Raw genomic sequence first — 23,446 nt, forward strand, 5'->3', positions numbered from 1 at the left:
GCAGCATTAAACAACATTGTTTTAATCTGGAAGAGGAACGAGAAGACACCTACAGAGACTTAAAGTTTTATTTTCATAGATGGTGCTTTGCCCTCCAAAACAAACAGTAGAAAGGCAAGAGAGAGCTCTTCCGTGCACTGTGTCCCCAAGGGACCCTGAGCAATAATTGTGTGGCCAAAAGATTGATAGAAAGCTTGCACTGCATCTATGGGAAGGAAACGCTTTGCCTGTTACAGATACCACATGGAACATTAATGGGGTGACCTGTGGGTAGGCTTGCCAGGGAGGCCTCTCACCAGCAATAACAACAACAACAACAACAAAATTTGATTTATATACTGCCCTTCGGGACAACTTAACATCCACTCAGAGCCGTTTACAAAGTATGTCATTATTATCCCCATAACAATCACCCTGTGAGGTGGGTAGGGCTGAGAGAGCTCTGAAAGAGCTGTGACTGACCCAAGGTCACCCAGCTGGCTTCAAGTGGAGGAGTGGGGAATCAAACCCAGCTCTCCAGATTAGAGTCCCACGCTCTTAACCACTACACCAAACTGGCTCTCACTGCAAGCCCCAGTGCCTGCTGAGAAAAAATAAACAGTAACGACGTCACTATGTCACTTCTGGTTTCTGCTGATGTTTGAGGATCTGCTGAAGGAAATGCTCCATAAAGAAAATGGGTGCCTTCCTCCAGCCATGTAAAATTCTTGGTCAGTGTCAAAGAGAAAAGTCAGCTAATTTGTGTCTTCCCAGGACATAACGATCCCCAACCAGTGCTTCTCTTCCAGCAAATGTGGGTCAATGTATTGTCGAAGGCTTTCACGGCCGGAGAACGATGGTTGTTGTGGGTTTTCCGGGCTGTATTGCCGTGGTCTTGGCATTGAAGTTCCTGACGTTTCGCCAGCAGCTGTGGCTGGCATCTTCAGAGGTGTAGCACCAAGAGACAGAGATCTCTCAGTGTCACACTGTCACACTCAGTGGTGACACTGAGAGATCTCTGTCTTTTGGTGCTACACCTCTGAAGATGCCAGCCACAGCTGCTGGCGAAACGTCAGGAACTACAATGCCAAGACCACGGCAATACAGCCCGGAAAACCCACAACAACCAAATGTGGGTCACTTTGATGATCTCCTTGCAGATATCTAATGATTCTATCCCATACTTGGAGAATCTAAGATTTTGATTATTTATTCTAGTTTGCGTGCCCTTATTAAGGAATATGACAGAAGGACAGCAGTGGCTCAGAGGAGTATCGTTCAGGACAAAATGATTGGCTGTGAGCACTTCGTATTTCGGAAATGAAGCCTGGTGGATGAGTGGGGTATACTTGCTCCAGTAGTCTGTTTCATTTGGTTCTTCTGGACAAAGCCAGAGAAGGTGCTCTTTCAGGGGGGTCACGTGGCCCGTCTTAATCTGGCACCTGTAGGCCTCTTCCCTCTAACACAAAATGTCATGCATGTTTTTGATATGCTAGACAGCCCGGTGCCCCAAGAAACGTGTAAGGGCCATGCCAAGAGACGGGGGAATCAATTGGAGTCGGCTGTGGTGGGTTCCCTTCCATCTTAAATAGTTTGAAGGAGAGAACCCAGCAACATTTCACAGTGCAACAGAAAAGGTGGTGCATTTGGCCATCAAAATGCAGAAACCCAGGCAGGAAAATAATGAAATATTCAACCGCTATTTACGGAATTGATTTGAAGATCAAGAAGTTACGAGCAGCTAGATGAAAAGGATTAAGAAGGAAGCGTGAATGGAGAGATACTATGGAGCAGAATGAAATTTGCGTTTCAGTTGTTCAATACTTCATGTGGATTTTATGGACGAGGGGGGAATAGGGGATAGGTAAACAGGTGTGCTGGAGCCGTGCTTTTCAGAGAGTGAGACAATCGTTCCTTTCCTGTGGAGACACATGGCATTTCCCCCAGCAACTGCGGTATTCTTTGTAATATCCTCTTGGGCCTTGCTTTTGTTTGTGTGTCTTGACTGAGCAAGGAAGTGACCTCCTGACCCACCCCTGACCCTTCCCCATCAGTATAATAGAGGCAAGAAGCACAGAGTATGAGCGCCTTCTTTTATGGCAGTGTTGAATGACACAAACTTTCCATTCACATGTTTCGTGCTGCTCACAAAGTATTTTCCCCATTTCCCTACATGCTGAGTGTCCCTATTAACAGTCCCCATCCCTGTCCAATAACTGTCTCCCCCTTTTTGTCTTTTAGGTGTCTTGTTAAAATATGATTAGCATGAGTTGCAGTTGTTCTTTGGGGTTCAGCCCTTTCCCCAAGGCAGGGCCAGTTCCACATTTTGGGGAGCCTGGGACAGACAGTGCCCAGACTTCCTTTCCCTGCTCTTTGCTGTGCCTCCTGCTTGCACGTGCACACACACTGCCAATTGCCCGTGCATCCTTCCCCCGCAGTTTCCTTGCCCCCCTCCCCATGGCCAAGGCTTCTGTCTTCATGCCGCCCTTCCCCCAACAGTGCTGGTCATAATGTGCGGCCAAGAGCATAGGTGGCACGCTACAAGGGGCTGCAGGTGGGGATGACATCAGTGGACCCTGGTAACTGCCCTACCTTGGGGATATGCAGACACCAGCCCTGGGTCAGGATCCCAAGAAGTTAAATCTCTGAGTGGGTGTGTGGATGCATCTTTTCTCTAGCACACATGTAAGTGCATGCATAGGAACTCTAAGGGTACTATGCACTGCACAGCCTGCTGGCATGTAGTTGGAACTGCTGGTAACATAATTGGAGGACAGGGATAGGCAACCCCTGGCATGTGTGCTAATCCAGACTGTTTCGTTCTACACAGTAGCTGCTCGGATGGGCTTTGGTCACAGCTTGGAGGTGGAAGGGCAAGTTGGAAGCTAGCAAGATCTTGAAGAGGAATCCTTGCCTGCAGAGCAGCAATCGTTTGTAGTTAGAATTTCAAGCATGGTAGTTTTGAGGGTGAAACTTGAAGCATAAACTCTCCTGCTGGAACTCTGTTCACAAAGTATCATTAAAGACTGGACGTTATAGACATATTATTTTCATCCATTACATAGGTTCTTGTCAAGGTGGGTAGCCATGTTAGTTTGTCTGCAGTAGTAAAAAAGAGCAAGAGTCCAGCAGCACCTAAAAGACTAACAAAAATTTATGGTAGAATATGAGCTTCCGTGAGTCACAGCTCACTTCTTCAGATATAACTAGAATGTGAGTCCACCTGTCCTTATATGTTGGAGGGTGGAATGATTTCAGACGCTGAATGACAATAGCAGGTAAATGACACTTGCAGGCGTGGATAGGGTGAGATATGCAGAGGGGTGGTGGGGTGGAGAAATCAACACTGGTAATAAGATAGGAAGCCTAGGCCTTGATTCAGTCCAGGTCATCACCTTGAGCTTCCTTGTCAGTTGCAATTCAGCAATCTCTCTCTCACAGGTTCTTGTGTTTGTGTGTGCTGAAAGCAAAACCACTGGTGCTTCATCCTGACATTTGAAAGGCACCCTTACCTTAATCCCATGCACACACACAAAAATCCCAATCAGGTATATTTGCAGTATGCCTGTCTAGATACAATCCTGCTCTCAATCCCCTTTGTTTGCCAGCACACCAACTTTTTCAAAGGAAGACTATTTTTAGCACTTGGCCCCAAAATGGTTGCCTACGCTTGTTGTAGGATACAGCTATCGTATATGTCATGTTTCAGTGTTGCATTCAAAGTGATTTACAACTCAAAATAAAAATTGTACTATTTTTCTGCAGGATTTGAGTCCAGTGGCACCTTGGAACCAACATGATTTTCAAGGTGTAAGCTTTTGATAGTCAGAGCCACCTTCTTTCAGTAAGAGCTCTGATGCTCAAAAACTTATGCCCTGAAAATCTTGTTGGTCTCTAAGATGCCCCTGGACTCAAACCCTGCTGTTCTACAGCAGACCAACACAGCTATCCACCTAATACTAATTTTTCCATAAATAATGCTACTAATTGCAATCGCTCCTTAAAGCTGCGGTGAACTGCCTGTTACTCTATTTGTAGTGGGACGAGCTCTCAAATGACCAATTTATGTCTGGGTCATTAGCCCAAGTAGAAAAGATCCCTTCTTTCATGCAGCTGAGGACTTGTGTGAAACAAACTTGCATGAACAACCAACGCAGTCCTCTACTTTTGGACATAACTTCCAAATAATAACTTCCAAAACTGACTTCTAGCATTCTACAAAAACAATTTGGGCCTCTACGTTAGATTCTGCAATCTTACGTAAAGGGAAGCACGGGTTGACTACAGAGCAGAGTGCAGGCTAATGTAAGTTTGTGCATGAGAGAGAATGAATAAAACTAAGGACATTAACTATTATTCTACTTGGAATGGCTTGTGTTGCAAATAAATGCCGTTCGGAGGCATCTGCAGGCAGCCCTCTCAGCTGTATTTTCTTTTGAGTGATTCAGCAGCTTATATTCCAACTGGGCATTTTTACTGCTGCATGAAGTCATGCCGTTAATCAATGGAAACTAAACACAAAATGGGTCTGAGGATCATTTCTCTCTGTGCTGCCATTTCTGTAGATGAATGGAATTCTGGATAAGGATCTCTAGAGGTCACTTTGGCTAAATGTGAACAACTGTCAGTTAAAGGAGTTGGTCAGCGGCATTTTATATTTTCTCTGCATGGTGACCTAAAGGGACTGAAGCCAGCTTCCATTTCCCTCCTACTTTCTGATACTTTGCCAGTTGAAGAGATGTCAAATGTAAGTATGCTCAAGACAGGTTCATGTTGCCCTTTGGTGGGTAGAATCTATGTATTGGTTCAACTTTCCTTGGTGGAGAGAACTTTGCAGCTACAATAGGGTTGCCAGCCTCCAGGTAGTGGCTGGAGATCTCCCAGAATTACAACTGGTCTCCAGGCCACAGAGCTCAATTCACCTGGAGAAAATGGCTGCTTTGGGGGGTGGACTCTGTGGAATTATGCCATGCCAAGGTCTTTTACCTCCCCAAACCCCACTTTCTCCAGGTTTCTCCAGGTCCCCCCCCCCCCGATCTCCGGGAATTTCCCAACTTGGAGCTGGCAACCCTAAGCTACAAGATATATGCAACCTATGGTGGCTGGCCAAATTACAGACATCACCCTATCAGTTTTGCAACCCCCTGAAACTTAATTAAGCAAAAAACAGATTTGGAAGTGGTATGTGATTTAACTTGAATCCATTTTAAATGGTGGCCAGTTCAGAGCACCAAATCCTATCATACATCTAACAGTGTGTCTTTGGGATCACAGCAAGGTTTCCCCATCATGTAATGAGCCTCCCCCTTTGCTTTTCTTCCTTTCCCCAAAACTTTCTGGGCCACCCTCGCCCCTCCCTACCTGGCCAGCGGGGGGGCGCACACCTTCCATGCGTGCCCCCCTGCGGTGCTGCGTGCCTCCGCACACAGCAACCGCCAGGATCAGGCCTGGTTTGGCCTGGATCGGGGCCCCTGTGGAGCGCGGGAGCGTTCCTGCGCTCCGCAGGGGCCCACAACGGGCCCAATCCACGCCAAAATGGGCCCGATCCGCGCCAAAATGGGCATGGATCAGGCCCGTTTGAGCACGGATCGGGCCCGTTCTGGGCCCCTGGAGAGCGCAGGAACGCTCCTGTGCTCCACAGGGGCCCAAAATTGGCCCGATCCGCACCCAAACAGGCTGCATGGTGATGTCACTTCCCAGCAGTGACGTCATCATGCTTGAAGGAGCGCATGTGCGTGCTCCGCACACGCACCCCCCCCCCAGGTAAGAGTTAGGTCTCAATCTCCCGCTGGGAGATCAAGGGGGCCTGGCAACCCTATTCTGCGGTGATAATGATGAGGGCTACTGAGGCCTTGTTTAAGACCTTGGATGCTGCAGCTGGGTTGCAGGATCCTTGGGAAGCATAGGCAGCCAGTGTGTTGAAGGCAGTGGTAGTAAGAGGCTCAGGAGCCACCTATGGCTCTTCTGAGCACTGTTCCCAATGTGACAGCTGCCCCATGTTTTAGAAGAGTGGGCAAGACCCTTGCCCATGGGGCTGGCTGTTGGCAGGTGGTTCCCACCTTGAAACAGCTGCCACTGGAGGACCAGGTAAGCTTGAGATGCAGGCTTCAGGCCAGGAATGGAAGTAAATGTGGCTCTTTTGGTTGATGGCAATTGTGAATGCAGCTCTCTTTGAGCCATCAAGTGAGTATTGCTGAATTAGAGTGTCGGATTAGAACATGGAAAAGGGGAAACCCACCTAATCTGCCCTGAGCTCATTGGAGGAAGGGTGGGATAAATATGAGATGGATCTCCAAGACTTCTGGATCCTAAGGAACCTTAGATGTGGTAGCTGCCTACTGAAAGCCACAGCAGTAGCTGTTCCCATTGCTGAAGGTAAGCTTCGGTTGAAAGGGAAAGAGGTAGTTGTGGCAATGAGGCTGAACTCTAATTTTAGATGCTTAGGCTTGACTCACAGTTAGCCCAAAAACCCTAAACTGAAGAAGTTGATACTCCTTGCTCCCAGCCTTGAACTGCATTATTAAACCAAATCACAACTCATTGCGTTGAGAATCTTCATAGTTAGCAGGCCATTCACAGGATCAAATCTGGTTTCACTCTGATTTGGCTCACATGGAGCTGCCTTATAGTGAATCAGACCATCAGGTTCAGTATTGCCTACTCAGACTGGCAGCAGTTCTCCAGGGTCTCAGGTCGAGGCCTTTCACATCACCTGCTGCCTGTTTCTTTAAAATTGGAGATGCTGGGGATTAAACCCAGGACCTTCTGCATGCAAAGCAGAGGCGCCTCCACTGAGCCACAGTCCTTCCCAATGATCTACAGGTTCCCACAGCCCTATGATTTATGGCTCATAGCTCATGATCTGCCTCTCACTGCTCCAATCAGCCAGGTCAGTGTGTTATAACACCTTGCTGTTCATACCTTGCTGCTCATGCAACTGAGGACTTGGTTTTCCTAGTCTTTCATGGTTGCTTTTTTCCCGCAGAACTGATCATATGTATTTTCCTTCCGATATATCCATGGAGCCACATGAAATCTGTGACAGCTTTACACCATTATTTCGAGATTCATAGCTGTAGGTTCCCGGAGAGAGAGTGAAAGAGAGCTGTCCAAATCTTTCCAGCAAACAGAATGCTGTTCCTGGCATATTTATTGCAGCAAAGCGAATTTGTGTCCCAAAGATAAATATAGCGTTATCAGCAACAGCTGTCTCTCATTTTTATTTGTTTTTATATTTGACTATAAGTTCAATTCTCTAAAAACACCCAGAGCTGTAAATCCTATGACAAGCAGCTCCGTGATTTAGTAGCTCTGGGTGTTCAGAGGTTGTGATTTAGGGAGCACATTTATGGTACATGAGACAATTAAATAACATGCCATACTGCCACCCTCTGGAATATGCAAAAAACAAAATGAGGTAGGAGGTCACATTTCATCTGCAGAGGAGCTGACTCTGGTCAGGGCCCATCCCCACATCTGTTCTTTCCACTCTGTGCCTGTAAGGGTGGCTGACTTCCAAACATCCGTCATCACAATTAATCTATCAGAATTCTAGTCTCCATGGTGGACATTAATTGGGAAAGACTAGCGTGAATTAGGATGGGGAAAACAATACCAGGGCAAAGATTGTAACGATATTAGCCTTTCCCACCTTTGGTCCAGATAATTCTGGGTGTTATATTCTGGAACTAGGGCTAGGAAGCAGGAGGTCAGCTGGGGTTGGTGAAAAATTCAAGCCCAGTTGTACACACATAAGCTGATGAGATGACAATATAGGGAAGATATTCCTCCTGCAGGGAAGGGGAGAAGAAGCAAGATGCTGACAAATTGGGGTTTGATATATTGTTGAAGGCTTTCACGGCCGGAGAACGATGGTTGTTGTGGATTTTCCGGGCTGTATAGCCGTGGTCTTGGCATTGTAGTTCCTGACATTTCGCCAGCAGCTGTGACTGGCATCTTCAGAGGTGTAGCACCAAAAGACAGACTGGAAAATCCACAACAACCAAATTGGGGTTTGCACAGCAGCTGGATTTGTTACTTTCAACCAGCGTTTGTTGCCAAAACCACTAAATAAACATGCCACACATTATTTATCTGGAAAGGACTGTGAGTTTGTAAAAGATCCGAAATTCAGTCCCTGATACCACCAGTTAAAAGGAACAGATAGTAGATAATGTAGAAGACCCCGAAGAGCGGCTGCCAGTCAGAATAGACAATGCTGATCTTTATAAATAATGACTCAGTATAAGGCAACTTAATTTGTCTGTGATGATGGTGTGAATTTAGCCAGTGAGGAAGACATCCTCAGCTTCCAATATATATTTTATCCACGCAGTGAGTCAATGTTGGTTGGTTCTGTTTTTCATTTTATCTACCATTGTGGATACCAAATAAACAGCTTGAGAGCCTATGGAGTATAATGGTTAGCATGCCCGGGTATGACCAGGCAGACCTATTTTAAGTCTCCCTAACATGTTGTGAATTACCTATGGACGCTTAAGTACAGGATTTTATGTGTGGTCCTCAATTCACACGCAGGCTGTTCTTGCTCGGCGCACATGCATGCTGCTTTCACAGGTGCTCCCTTTGTGTGATTGCAGAGCACCAATTCTGCTCTATTTTTGCTGTGAGAAACAGTACTGCGGGCTCCTTTGACTTGCTGATTTGCATTTCTTTAAGGTGTGAGAAGCTGTCAAGATTTGCATTGCAATGAATGGATGTGGGAGGTGGAGAAAACTGGGATACTTTTAGCAGTTGAAGAGGAAGGGCTATCAAATGCGTGAATGTACTCACGGGGAGCAAATTGAAGTGTGAGTGTGCGAGCGAGTGAAATGAGGTTCAATTGAGTGGTAGAAAGATTGTTAGCCAAGATGCACTGTCCTTCTAGAGGCTTGGCACCCGACGACTCATGAAGAAAAGGATAAAAAGGAATTAGTGGCATAGTTGCTGGCAGTGACGAGACTCACTTTGGTGACTCATTGGAAAGACACAACCATTCAAGAATGGGGACAAAAGTTGTGGGAACATTTTATTCTCAGGAAAATATCGCAACAAACCTTCATACTCAATTCAGGAGTTTACCAACAGAGGTTTGTAGCATGGTGGTCTTGAATGAGCAGGGGACCCTTCCGAGAAATCCCAAATTCTACGGTTTGATTTTTTTCTAGGAAGAGGTGGGAGGTGTAGGAGGGAGCGGTAGGTATCTTATTGACATCTTTGCTGGTCTCTCCTGTTTTTATTGTTATTTTATTTTATTGCTTATTGTAAATGTTTTTATTGTAATTTGTTGTAAGGGGTCTTTTGTTGGGTTGTTTGTCATTTTTTATGCTTTTATGCTTTTGTATATTTTTGTATAATAATTTAAAAGATGCACACAGGATGACACTGAGCCAGTGACAATAATTTCTCACAAAGCTGTGAGGATAAAATGGAGCAGAGAGTAACAGTGCTGAGCTCTTTGGAGGAAAAGAAGTGGGGAGGGATGTGATAGATTGCAGTCTTCCTGTCTAAACAGATATCTCTAACTTTCCAGTATTCATCTAGCTTGTCTGGCACAGAATCCTTTCCCCTTTCTCACATGACAAGAACTGTTACCCTGAAATGTTCTGGCTGTAGTTGGAAGGTTTAATCCAGGAGGGAGTCAAAGGAATTAATACACCCCATGAGAAATCTGGCCTTATCCACTCAGTGGGAGGGTGGGGTTTGTTTTGAAATATTTTTCCAGCACTTGTATCCTTGGTGATTATACAGAAGCAACCCTACCCCACCCCATACACACACACACACCGCAAGCAACCTGTGTAACACACACAAAACTCTGAGATTGAGTCTGATCCTAACCTTATACTAGGAAGTCCCAAGGATTTCAGAGAGACTCCATTCACAAAGTGCCTTAGGATTGCAAACTGGGAAATCTCCATGTGCACTTTCCCTTTTGCTAATAAAACTATTTCTCAAAGTGACATTTCTCTTCTCTCTGTTTATGTCTCTGTCCAGAATGTGGGCAACATCATTCACAGTGTTTGGAATCACTGGTATTGTTTCAATATTACCTTTGAAGGGATGTAGACATCTGAGCCCATTTATTTGAAAACGAAATTTTACTGCAGGATTCTGCAGGAGAAATGGGCTCTCCATGCAAGGAAATTGTTTTTTTCCTCCATATTTTTTACAATGTACTCCATAAGAGAACCCAAAGGAAAACCATTCTTCAGAACACGAAGCATGTAGAATTCTAGCTGTGCATTGACTCAGAGGACATTTCTGTCTCCAGAAACAGCCCGTCTGTGCCTGTTCTCTTCCGTCTGATACGGTTGTCCCTCTGGGTTCACTTTCCTGCCTTGCTGTGTGGTGTATAACTGAGTAGGTTTTCAAAAGAAGCAGTGCTTTGACTTTTAACCTCTTCTGCACAATAATAAGATTTTATTACTTTATCTTATGTTGTTTTTCCTTACAGAGAATAAGCGTGTTCCGGGGGGGGGGGCAGGTGCCTGTGTTTCAAATCCTAATTTTTCAAAAGAAGCTTTACTCCTAAGTAATGCATCTTGAGCTCAAGACCAAGGTGTTTGACAGTTGATTGCCACACATCTCCAAGTTTTCTCGGTGTTCCTTTAATATTGCACAAAAGAATTTGGCTTATGTCCTTACTGCTATATACTTTGTTGGCTGGCAAGCAATCGAGAAAGCAGATGCCCTGGTCCATGATGGGCAAGTAACATCTAAGGGAAAGGTTCATAGGGTATTTTTAATTGTCATTACCTACAGGGTGAACAGGTGTCATCTGTTGGGGCATTACTCATTGGCAGAGCATCTGCTTGGCATATAGAAAGTCCCAAGTTCAATCCACAGCATATCCAGTTAAAAAGAGCAGGTAGCAGGTAATGGGAAAGTCCAACTCTGCATAAGGAGCTTCATGTGTCAACCAGTGCTGTCTCTCTTTGCACAGCAAACATCTTGTCTCTTATTGCAACAAGGATGGGTCTCTGTTCTCATCATGGGGTCTGCATATTTTCTGTAATATTTGAAGAGCGTTTTCTTGTCTCTAACCCCATGTGTAGCATGGGTTCTGGGAGCTGTGAGTGGGCTGGGATTCTAAGGCATTGTGTTGCATACATGTGAATGCCCTCAAGAATATCTTGTGTGTGACCTGCAACAGAAATGTAAGGACTTGGATTGTCCTGTAACATGTGAAGCTGTCATCAGGTTGACAGACATGGAGAAGTCTTGTTCTCTCACTGACTTTGCTGAAGAGGCCAATTAATATTAGAGATGCTAGCAGGGCTTTTTTTCTGGGAAAAGAGGTGGTGGAGCTCAGTGGGTTGTCCTCGGAGAAAATGGTCACATGGCTGGTGGCCCTGCCCCCTGATATCCAGACAGGGGAGTTTAGCTTGCCCTTCGTGCCACCGTGCGGCGTGGAGGGCAATCTAAACTCCCCTCTGTCTGGAGATCAGGGGGTGGGGCCACCAGCCATGTGACCATTTTCAAGAGGTTCTGGAACTCCGTTCCACCGCATTCCAGCTGGAAAAAAAGCCCTGAATGCTAGTAAGTAAATGCTCTGATCTGGATGGCCCAGGCTAGCCCATTGTCATCAGATCTCGGAAGCCAAGTAGGATCGGCCCCCGCTTAGTACGTGGATGAGAGACCACCAAGGAAGTCCAGAGGCAGGCAATCGCAAACCACCACCGTTCTTGAAAACCCTAGCAGCCGTAAGTCAGCTGTGACTTGATAGCACTTTATGCACAGTTAGTGAATGGAAACAAGAGGTGACTGATTGTGACTAGATGTTTCCTCAAGGCCTAGTTCCCACTGAGTTGGTCAACTATGTTGGGGCTGCCCCAAATCAAAGTGCAGGTGGGGACTTGTATGACAGGGCTCCTTCAGATCGAAAACTCCCTCCAATATACGAAACTAACATATTTGGGAAATGAGCCCTTGCCTAGCCTTCTCCTTGAGATGCTCCTTGCCTAGCCTTCTCCTTGAGAGGGAACTTCTTGTATGCTGGAGTGCTGCCCCGATGTTGGGGCTGCCCGGAATCAAAGTGCAGGTGGGGGCTTGTATGACAGGGCTCCTTCAGATCGAAAACTCCCTCCAATATACGAAACTAACATATTTGGGAAATGAGCCCTTGCCTAGCCTTCTCCTTGAGATGCCCTTGCCTAGCCTTCTCCTTGAGAGGGAACTTCTTGTATGCTGGAGCGTTCAGTAATGTGAACCTTCATCAGTAATCTGTAGAGATGCAACCCAGATATATGTTGATTGCTAGAGTCAGAACTAGGCCTTAGACCTAAAAGAGATGGGAGATGACTTCAGAGACCCTCTGGGTTTGTTTTTTGTATGCATTAATGGCAGCCATGAGAGGGTGGGTGTGTTTTCAGATTGGGAGTGTAAGGATGGAGGGTTAACTTCTTCTTGATACAAATCACAGATCACCACCCTCCAAGCTACTTATTTAACTCATGAGGGAAAATATACCTCGACTCGTAGAATTCCTGTGTGGTACCTGTATGTTTTTTCATTCAAGAAAGAATAGCTGTACTTGGGGAGTGATTTGCTCTAAGGGAGTGGTGTGTGTGTTAACTTTCCCTTGTCCAGCACTATGACCCAGATCTGGATCACTCTCCTTTCCAACTCCAAAGGTGTCATTTTATAAAAGCAGTGGAGATCTGTTCATGGATTGTCTGCCATCATGTCTGTTACGGCTTTTAGAGAAGAAACTAATTGTCCATGAAGGGCAGCAATGAAACAAAATCAGTATCCCCCCCCTTTTTTTTTTTGAGAAATGTATCCAAGACCACTTGTATAAGCAAGGCTGCCTGCTGATGACAAGCCTTTTAAATTCCTTTTAAAAGTCTAATGCATGTGAATGCCGGTTGTGTCTGCTGTGGACAATTGCATGTGAATTCCACCTAAAGCAACAAACCACAAGAAGGTGGCATTCAGTGCTCTTTGGAACTGTGCGAAGCCCTCTTAAAATGGCAGGCAGAACCTTCTTGTAAGGAATCCACCCAGCCTCAGATCTGCTTCTATACATTCCTTCCAGGCTCCCTGCAGGTGACATTTTTGCAAGCCGTTGTCTCAGTGGTGGTTCGTGTCGGTGGTGGTTCATGTAGGCGGTTTCCTAAACTGGTTTCTCTGTTCAGTGCTGTTCGTTGAGGTTGCATTGTGCCCCAGAAGTGTTTGGATCTCTGTCAGCTTATGAACTGAAGCTCAAAGTAGATGTGAGAAATCCATTTTAAGGGTTGCCTGCATTGTTAAAAGTGAATTAGCAGTGCTTTTTGGCTGTTTTGAACATCAAGAGGCGGTGTTCAACCTTTTCTTCTCAAGCATCTTTAAACTGCCCCTCTCCAAACCTTCAGAAAGCACTGCAGGATGGGAATGCAGCAGAGACCAGTACTGTAACGTCTTCCCCACACATACTCTGGAGGTCATTGCAGCTCTGCAGGAGATTTAAATGGTAGAAGGGTGTGGGAGCAAAGGGTTGAAAACACCCTTCCTCAGCAAACTTTCTTCAATCTTTAAAGTAGCCCTGTAGGGCTGCTACTTAGCTTTTTTTTTAAAAAAATGTGCAAAAATGCCTGATCTCTCATTGGCCGTCGTCACACGGGCCCTTATTTCGTCAGTTTTGCGCTAGAAATCGTTTCTTCTGTTATCGTTATTAGAACGGATTCTCCCATCTTTTGACGAGTGCTTGCGCTTCCAGTCAGTCACATTAAAAGGGAAAAGCCCAATTCGATGGTCAGTCAAAGTGCTTCCAGAAACGGAGCCCTAAAAATCCCACCCCCTTAAAAAAATATTTTTCCTGCATATTTGCGTTATATCACTCTTCTATTATAATGTTGTGCTGGGCCAACCCAAAAACCAACCGTGATAGGTAGCAGAGGTTTCCCACCCATGGCAGAATAGCGCTATAGCGCTATAAGGCTGACGTTTTTTAAAAAAAATTACTTTGAGGCTTAATTGTGGGTCGCACTGGGGCTTGTGGGAGTGTAGGGCAGGAGAATCAGTGTTAGGTGAGACAGATGATCAGGGAGAGTGAGCATTTTGGTGTTGCAAAGCGTTCATAGTTGATCCAGGGCATTCACATGGAAGTGGATAAAGATGACATAAAGAGTCACAAAGCGTGAATTGGGGAGAATGGTGAAATCGCAAGAGAGCCGGAATAAGGTGAGAATTCAGCGGGAGATGGCGCTAGTTTGGCGCTAAATTTATGGCCGTGTGACAACGGCCATTGTATGTTTAGCTTGAACCTCAGTTTATGCAGTTTTTCATAGAAGGAGGAAGAGTCTCATTGTTCTGAATGTGTGTCCCATAGTGGTTGGTTATGGCAAGCAAATTGCTAGCACCAGCAAGGAGCAGAGTCAAGCAATCTTCCTGCACCTTCTTCCTGAACTGCATTACATTGCCTTCCATACATGATACGTTTGAAAAATATATTAGTACAGACTGGTGGAGACCTCTGCAGCAACCACCGATGCCCAAGACACCCAAGTTTGTAGGGCTGGTTGAAGTAAGACATTTCCGGCAATGCAGTCATCTTTGACAAGTGTTCTGCCGTTATGTTAATTTCTTATTTCCTTCCTGTGAGGCTCTGCCTGTAGGTAGAATACCCTCACAATTCACTGGGTGGTACATCAGTAGGAGCTCGTGGCAGCCTCTTTGGATGACCAGTTTCCTGTACATGCATTCATTCTCATCAGCATGCAAAAGAAAAATAAGAAAAACAAGTCCACGTGACAGTTTACCGGATAGCACATTACCTTTTGTTTATGTGTCATCACTTTGTACAAAAGTCAGCAGCAATGTGCTGCCAAGTGAAGAGGACCACCCTTTCTTAGCTCCTCAGAAGTTCCAGGAAGTGACGGAATTAGTGATAAATTGTTATGTAGGCCCCAGAAACCTAATTAAAGGATTCCATGTTTGGGCCGTTAGCAGTCTATTGTTAGGCATAGGGAGCGTGATTATAGGTGGCTGTGAGCTGGTTCTGCTTGCTGGTGTGTGTGCAGGAGAGAAAACAATAAAAGCATACACTTGGTTTATATTTAGAAAAGGAATAAGAGTTCTTTATTGTGGGAACTCCATACTCAGATAGGAAAGGAGGATAGATCTAGTCTAAGGATGGTCATAGATTGCAGGGAATGGCCTGCACCCATGCTGCCAAGATGGAGGGAGGAAGAGGAGAGAGGTGTTTCCTGGAACAAAGCCAGGAAGAGAGGGAGGAAGTCAGGAGGAGGAGATCCTGAGAATAGGAACCTGCATATTAAGGGACAGTCAGAGCAGTGAACAATAGTAAACAGCAAACAGAGTGCCCTGACCTCTCTTTCTAACTCTTTGGTTTGTTCCCCACTGAATCCTGAGAAGAAACTGCCTCTTCCAACAATTGGTTAGCTGTATCCTTAGTTAAGTTACAGTTTGGGAAACAAACAGTTTGGGAATCTTCTGTCCAAATAACATAACTATGTTGCTCAAACCTATGTAGGGAAGGAGTTGGAATTGCATGCTGCGCACTCAGAATACTTACAAATGCACCTTATGCACATACAATCTGTGCACGCAATCAACTACCCTGCAAAAAGCAGAATTCCCCACAGTGCAAGCAAAGCTGATGTGCATGCAGTTTATAACCACTCATTTTGAGAGATGCCCATATTGGGGGGTCAGCATCAATGATACTGCTTCAAGCCCCTCTCCCTACATGTACTCTGTCAGTTTTGCAGCATGGGAAGGGGCACCCTTTCCTCTCGTGCCATTTTCCAAGTAGCAATTAATGCTACTCTTCTGGGTTGCTACTGGTTATAGTGGTGAACCAGACAGGTAGTGAGAACACCTGTCCTTTTCCCAGTCAGCGCCCTTGGCAACTTGGCAGTGAGCAGTTTCTGTTGGGCAAACAATATCGTGGAAAAAGTCCATGCAGTTGTGTTGTATGGGCGTGTATCCACCTTTTAAGACTTAATGTCCAAGCCATTATACATTCAAATGATTTGTTGGAATTGTTTTTATCTTGCTTAAGCAAGCGAAGAAAAAGCAGCTAGCAAGAACACGAGTTGAAAAACAGTACAGTATATAAATTAACTAAAACCAGTAGGCAAGATCAACAAAAGAAACCCGCAAGAAAGCAGCACAGAAAAATCAGTCACTCTAGCAGGCATCGTGCTAAAATTTTAGAAGAAACACGGCAAAATGGATGGGAGGAGTCAGCACACCTGGCATATAAGCACCAGGTATTTATGGCAATATTGATGGCACCAGGTAAGCCTCATGGGGGGGGGGAGGATGCTCCAGAGACCTGGTGCCCCAGCCAAAAAGATTGTCTCCCTGGTTGCTACCTGTTTTACTCGGGTAACGGGAAGGATCTCAGGGAATTGACAGATTCATATGGGTAGAAGCAAGTACAGCTTTGTAGGTCAAATCAGCATGTTGAAGCCGTTGTAAAAACTTGAAAAAGAGGAAAGTGTGTTCATTGTGGCATGTGACTGTCAGCCTCCTTGCAATAGTATTTTGGATCAGTTGAAGCTTACAAGAGGTCTTCAGAGGCAGCCCTACGTAGAGCACATTACAGTAATCTAACCTTAACATGACCAGAGCGTGGACAGCAGTGGCAAGTCAAGAAGGGCTGCAGCAAAAGCTGGCAAAAGACATTTCGTTATTAAATAGCTTCTTTATTTTTTTTTTTAGTAAAAAGTCCAGTAGCATCTGACGATGAGAACTGTGGTTCATCTTCGTTCTTCTGTGCCTCCACACATGGGGACTGCGCAGGCGCAGGCCAGCCGCCGGAGAATTTTCCATAGCTTCTATAGCTCCGAAGGGGCCGTTCGTTGCGCGCCTCAGCGACCGTTTTCCCGCCCAAACGGTCACGTGCTCCTCCAGCGACCAACGGCCCCTTCCCTCAGTTCTCTTCTTGCCGCCGCTGGGAGAGAACGTTAGCTTCGTTGCTCTGCGCTTATTACTTGTGATTGATCTTCTGGTTATTTGGACATCGGTTTGGACTTCGGACTTCGCTTTTGGACAAGGCAAGTCTGGTTCCCAAGGCTCCTGCAGCTATCTCAGCGGACCTATGTGAGGCTGCCCCCTTGGCAGGATCTTTTGAGGAATGGGGACATTCTTCACCACGACCCCGGGAAGCTGCATCTGACAGCTTGGCGGATCGTCCCTCCTCATTGAGTTTTTCTACGCAGGTGGAACGGGTCCTCTTGAATGCCCACAAGCCATCTACCCGGCGCTCTTACGAGGCCAAGTGGCGGAGGTTTGAGACCTGGGCACGTGAGAAAGGGGTGGTTCCTACGGATAGCTCCCTAGGGCTGATTTTTGACTATTTGTGCCTCCTGAGGGACCAGGGATTAAGGGTTACCTCCCTCAAGGTTCACCTGGCAGCTATCTCTGCTACCCACTCTCGTGTTGATGGTAGCACGGTTTTTTCCCACCCAAAGTCCCGTCAGTTCCTTAAGGGAATGTTCAACCTCTACCCACCAGTGTCGCCTCCTGTACCACAATGGTCACTGTCTTTGGTGCTGGCACGGCTAATGTTGCCTCCCTTCGAGCCTTTGGCGACCTGCCCCTTGGACCTACTGTCGTACAAGGTGGCATTCTTAGTGGCTATAACCTCTGCCAGGAGGGTCAGTGAGCTCTCTGCGCTACGGTCTGACCCCCCCTTCCTTTTATTCCATCCCAATAGGGTGGTATTGCGTCCCTGCCTGGGCTTCCTACCTAAGGTAGTGTCCACTTTTCATCTGTCGCAGGAGATATCGCTTCCTGCATTCTTTCCTCACCCCTCTTCCAAGGGGGAAAAGGCGCTGCACACTCTGGATTTGAAGAGGGCGCTAGCTTTCTATCTGGACAGGACAAAGGGCTTCAGAAAGTGTCCTCACCTGTTCGTGTGTTTTGGGGCCAAGGACAAGGGCAATAGGGCTTCCTCGCAGACTCTGTCCAGGTGGATTGTGACGGCCATTAGTAAGGCCTATTCCCTGGCTGGGGCGAGTTGCCCGCTGCAGGTTAGGGCCCATTCCACGCGGTCCCAGGCTGCCTCTTCGGCTCTCCTCCGGGGGGTTCCGTTGGCTAGCATCTGTAGGGCAGCCACCTGGTCCACGGCTGACACCTTTGTCAGGCATTATGCTGTGGATGTGGATACAGGGCGAGATGTGGCTGTGGCCAGGGCTGTATTGCATTCCCTTTTTTCCTGAGGGGTTCTGGGATGCTACGCTATCATGCTACAATTTTGTAGTTGTATGTTTTATATGTATATATGCTTATATATATAATTATTGAATATGTCCTTATACAAGTGTGTATATATGGGAGTACGTTGTATATATGTATAGTTGTATATAGTTATAGGTTGTTTACACTTGTTGCTGGTTCTTGTGTGATACAATAAAATTGTGTTGGACTTCACCCCACCTTCCTTATTGTGTGAAGCTTGGTACACTCCCATGTGTGGAGGCACAGAAGAACGAAGATGAAAACAGGGTTGACATACCTGTAACTTATGTTCATCGAGTTCTTCTGTGCTGACACACAACCCTCCCTCCTACCCCGCTGTGAATTCCAATGCACAATGCTGTGTGGGCTATAACAAATATTGGTGTCTATGCAGGTTGTGGTTATGTGTATTGGTTCAGCGGCGGCAAGGAGAACTGAGGGAAGGGGCCGTTGGTCGCTGGAGGAGCACGTGACCGTTTGGGCGGGAAAACGGTCGCTGAGGCGCGCGACGAACGGCCCCTTCGGAGCTATAGAAGCTATGGAAAATTCTCCGGCGGCTGGCCTGCGCCTGCGCAGTCCCCATGTGTGTCAGCACAGAAGAACTCGATGAACATAAGTTACAGGTATGTCAACCCTGTTTTCTCGAAAGCTTATGCCTCAATAAAGTTGGTTGGTCTTAAAGGTGCTACTGGATTTTTTACTATTTTGCAACTACAGATTAACACGGCTAACACCTCTGGATTTATTTATTTTTTTCAGTCTTTTGACCCTAGGGGCTGAAATACGCATTATGTTGGCATTGGCAATCCAAGACTGGGTCTCCCTAGAAATACTTTAAAAGGTAGCTGTGTGATTTTCAGCATGGGGGAGGGGGGATTAGCTGTTTGCTTCTATGCCATTTTCCCAGTAGCAATTCACCACTGCTACCCAGAGCTGTTACAGATACTTGGTTTTTTTTTCCCAGCTGGGTACTGGGGCCCAGGCATATGGACCCTTTGCACCATGCCTTTTTCCAAATACAAATGGCCCATTGCCAAGCTGCTGTGGGTCATTTATGTGGGACAATTGGCATGGTCCTACCCCAGTGTTGCAGTCCCAATCCAGATTGCTCCCCCAGCACAGATTGCTCCCCCAACCCCAGCACAGTTGATTTTGCAGGTTAAAGCAACATAATGTGTAGTTTGATGTATTGTGGAAGGCTTTCACGGCCGGAGAACGACGGTTGTTGTGGGTTTTCCGGGCTGTATTGCCGTGGTCTTGGCATTGTAGTTCCTGACGTTTCGCCAGCAGCTGTGGCTGGCATCTGAGAGATCTCTGTCTTTTGGTGCTACACCTCTGAAGATGCCAGCCACAGCTGCTGGCGAAACGTCAGGAACTACAATGCCAAGACCACGGCAATACAGCCCGGAAAACCCACAACAACCAATGTGTAGTTTGGCCCAAAGAACCCAATTCAGCATGTGTTTACTGAGAAGTAAGTCCCGCTGAACTTGCTTCCTAGTAAGTATGCTTGGAGTTTCAGCCAAAGTGCTGTTGTTATCTTCGCTCAGAGCTACGTGGGCTTTCAGCCAGGAATTCATTAGCACTATATTAACTAGAGATGAATTAAACTCTAAAGAATTTATTACTTTCCTTTTGAAATGCTCAGCTTGGAGAAAACGAGACCTTGGAGTCAGACTTTTTCTGTTTTTGGATAACAGCGGTCCAGCCACATTTTTGTGACATCAGAATTTAACACTGCTCTTAGAAAAATCACAAGCTTCTTTCCTTTTTCTCTTAAAAACTTGCATGTTCCCACGAGCTTCGCATCCAGTAAGCATAGGCAGTAACATTCACATCTGCTAGAATCATTGATTTTAGCCAAAAATGCTGCTCTATGCCAAGGAGAGGATGTTGGTCTGTTGGTTGCCTAGCCCAAGCGCCTTGAGGCTTCACAATTAGTCCTGGTTTATTTTTCTCGGGAGGGAGCGTCTGTCGTTAATTCCCACATTTGAGAATACACCTCTCAGGCACTGGTGGAGCAATTATCATGATGCAGAATTAACTCATTGATGCTCTGAGGAAGGTTCGGTTCCACTTAATGGAATGTTAATTGGCCTAATGGGTTTAATGTCAACAAGTTCTAATGAACACTCCTTTTAATGAACTCATTGTTTCTCAAGCCTGTTTTCAAACTGTACTTTATTAACAATATTCAAAACTGATCTAAGGAATAAACAACACCAAAGTAATCAAAACTTTAGTAGACAGTAGGCAGAAACCAGAGTCCTGTCCAGGTATATTCAGAAATAAAAGATTCAGTACCATTTTTTAAAAAACAGCAACATAATTCTTAATTAAGTCAAATGAAAATTGTGTGCTCTAATCCAGAGTATCTGAGCTCTGCAGTCTGTAGCTGCAAAACATCATCTTGCATTTGTTTCCTGCCCATGAGCAGAGGTTGCTTACCATTATTGGAATGGGGTGGGGGGTTGTAACAGTTCTTACTGTAGATCTATCTTATGTTTTGCTGTATCTTGTTCTTAGATCTCAGTCCCATGTCAGGTCCTCATCTTGGGGATGGTAGTGGAATGTGCCATCAAGTCATAGCTGACTTATGGCGACCCCAGCTGGGGTTTTCAAGGCAAGAGACTAACAAAGGTAGTTTGCCATTGCCTGCCTCTGCATAGCAACCCTGGTCTTCCTTGGCGGTCTCCCACCCAACTACTAACCAGGGTCGACCCTGCTTAGGTTCCAAGATCTGATGAGTTTGGGCTTGCTTGAGCTATCCAGTTTGGGGCCATTTTCAGGGTAGCTGGGAAGAATTTAGTCTGTGCCATTCCAGCTGAGCCCCAATCAAATAAGAAAACAGCCCATGAAGGTTTGCCAGACCTTCAAGAATCTCCTGAGTACTAATAGGCCAAACCAGATCATGTGACAGGGCCTGGCCTCTACAAAAGTTCAGGCTAAATGCCGTTCCTTCCTTATCACATTCCTCCCTTCCACCAAGGATCTTCAGGTAGCATGCACAGTTCTCCCATCTATTTTCCCCCCAAAATAACTTTATAAAAGTGCTTGACTGAGAGAGAGTGACTGACCCTAGGTCATTCAGCAAGCTTCAAGGGTGAATGAGGAGTTGAACTGTGGGTTTCCCCAATCCTAGTATGGAACTCTAACCACTATTCCTTCTTGGCTTTGCCTCATTTCACTCAGTCCATGCCCAGTGTCTTGCAAGGTTGGCCAAGTCATGAAGAAGCCTTGAAATTTTTTATGATATTTGTAAAAAGACCAAGTGATGCTTGGAGTAAGGTCCAGCACAGAATAAATAATTACTTTCTATGTGCATGTGCATGCCATATTCTTCATAAAGGTGTCATCTCTGCACCAAATATTGGCCGTTTTCACGTCTTACTGGCCATGCACAATCGTGCAAAACTCCCAGAACGATGGCGTCCCTGGCACGATTTCCCATCATGACTCCGGTTTGTGGCGCAAATTGTGCCACACACCAGAGTCATGACAGGAAATCATGCCAGGAAGACACCGCCATTCCAAGAGTTTTGCACGATTTTGCACAGCCGGTAAGACGTGTGAAAACAGCTATTGTCTCAATTAGCTCCAAATGTATTGTTCATAAGCCTTCACTCTATTCTTCCGTCTTCCTTGCTTCCCCTATTTTTAGTTTCAGAATTGTAAACTTTGACCTCAGGAATTTAATTATGTTCAAGTTCTGTGTTCTTGGATACGGCTGTATAAAACTAATAACAAATAAACCCCCTTTACCAACTAAGAAGGACATTGAACCACGCCAGCTAAAATTAAACTTTGAATCAGCAAGAGTAGATAATTTAAACTCGAATCTTAAGGGAATAGTGGAGGAGCTCTGGTGCCATAGATATTAATTAGAACAGACCTTGAAAATCAGGGAGATTTTTCTTTGTTGATGAAACACAATGAAGTCCCAATATTTTATTCTGCCATCATTCTGAAATGAGACCTAGGCAAAAATGATAGAATGGATAAATTGGAGGGTTTCTCAAGAAAAATTTATTCCTCAGATGCTTGTGCATCATCTGGTAGCTGTATTCAGACATCATGGTATACCAATTCATTTAAACCGTGTTTTGTGCAACGAAATCTGCTCTTAGTAAGTCCTGTTTCCTGCATAAATTCTCGTTTGTCTCCTTTATTCCACCTCCCGCATCCTAGCAGGGAAGATATCTTCCCTCTATGGCAGTCTCCCCTTTATGTAAGGGATGGGACTACTCAACAAACTGTGGCTTGTGAATTCAGAAATCTCAACAAATTGTAATTCCTACAGTGGTTAACAAACGGGCTGCAAACCTTGTTTTGATACTTTGGTGTCCAAAAAAGTGTTCACCTGTTTACATGTGAATGTCACAACTGTTTCAAGGCATGATCAAACCACAGTTTGCAAACCATGGTTTATTGCAATGTCTGAATGCAGCCAATAAATCACAAGTGGATCTTTGAATTACTCCTAGTTGTAAAGTGCTGTGTTTGAAGTGGTAAGGTAGTTTAGTGGGTGTTTGGGTTTTGATGCCTGTTCCATGTGTGTAAATGAGAACTTAACTGATTTCACTGAGCATGAATGGTCACCTGGAGAGACTATGGATATGGCTCAAATAACATGTTGTTGCTATTTGAAAAGAGAGCTATGTGGGCAGTACCATTCCATGGAGTAACCTCTTTGTGGGAAGCTTCTCTTCCTGTGGTCATGGCAATTTGAACTATTCCAGTGCAAGCTCTCCTTTTTGCAAGGGTGGGGGAGTTGTTCGGTTGGCATAACTGGCAACGCAGCAAGCATCAAACTTGCTTGAGCAAGTAATCTGGAAAAACAGATGTTTTGGTTGTCCTTGTTGGGCAGACCTTTATAATAAGAGCCAAAGATGAAGCTTTGTTGTGCCCATCGGAGCAAAGAAGAAATTTGCTTATAATCCTCCATCAGATCTTTGCCATCTTCTCTTGTCCTTTCCTGATGGAGTTAGTTTGATGTGGTTTGGCTTTGTGTTCAAGGTTTGGTTTCGTTTTGAAGGAGGAGTTCTTTCGGTTCCTTAATCAAGTTGAACTTTCTCCTGCCAACAGGTTCTAGATGTGAATCAATCCCATGATGCAACATGTCTCCCCAGCGCCAGCTCTGACAATGATGGCCACACAGACTGTGCCCCCTCCCCCTTATCAAGAGACCCAGCAGGTGAGTATGTTGTGGGACTTGCCCTTCTAAACATTCAGCAGCAGCTTCTGCTGCCTTTGAAGGAGCACTTTGACTATAGCA

General features: G+C 45.5%; 1 protein-coding gene across 1 annotated transcript in view; it reads left to right on the forward strand.

Moving 5' to 3' along the window:
• Window positions 1-23,446, forward strand: part of PKNOX2 (PBX/knotted 1 homeobox 2) — a 370,783-nt gene that overhangs the window by 190,678 nt on the left and 156,659 nt on the right. The window contains exon 5 of the mRNA XM_054997769.1: window positions 23,257-23,365. Coding sequence (XP_054853744.1) covers window positions 23,279-23,365 — 87 coding nt within the window. The 5' untranslated portion in view covers window positions 23,257-23,278. The remainder of the gene's footprint in view (window positions 1-23,256; window positions 23,366-23,446) is intronic.

Source organism: Eublepharis macularius, chromosome 14, assembly GCF_028583425.1.
Source record: "Eublepharis macularius isolate TG4126 chromosome 14, MPM_Emac_v1.0, whole genome shotgun sequence".
Taxonomy (NCBI): Eukaryota; Metazoa; Chordata; class Lepidosauria; order Squamata; family Eublepharidae; genus Eublepharis; species Eublepharis macularius.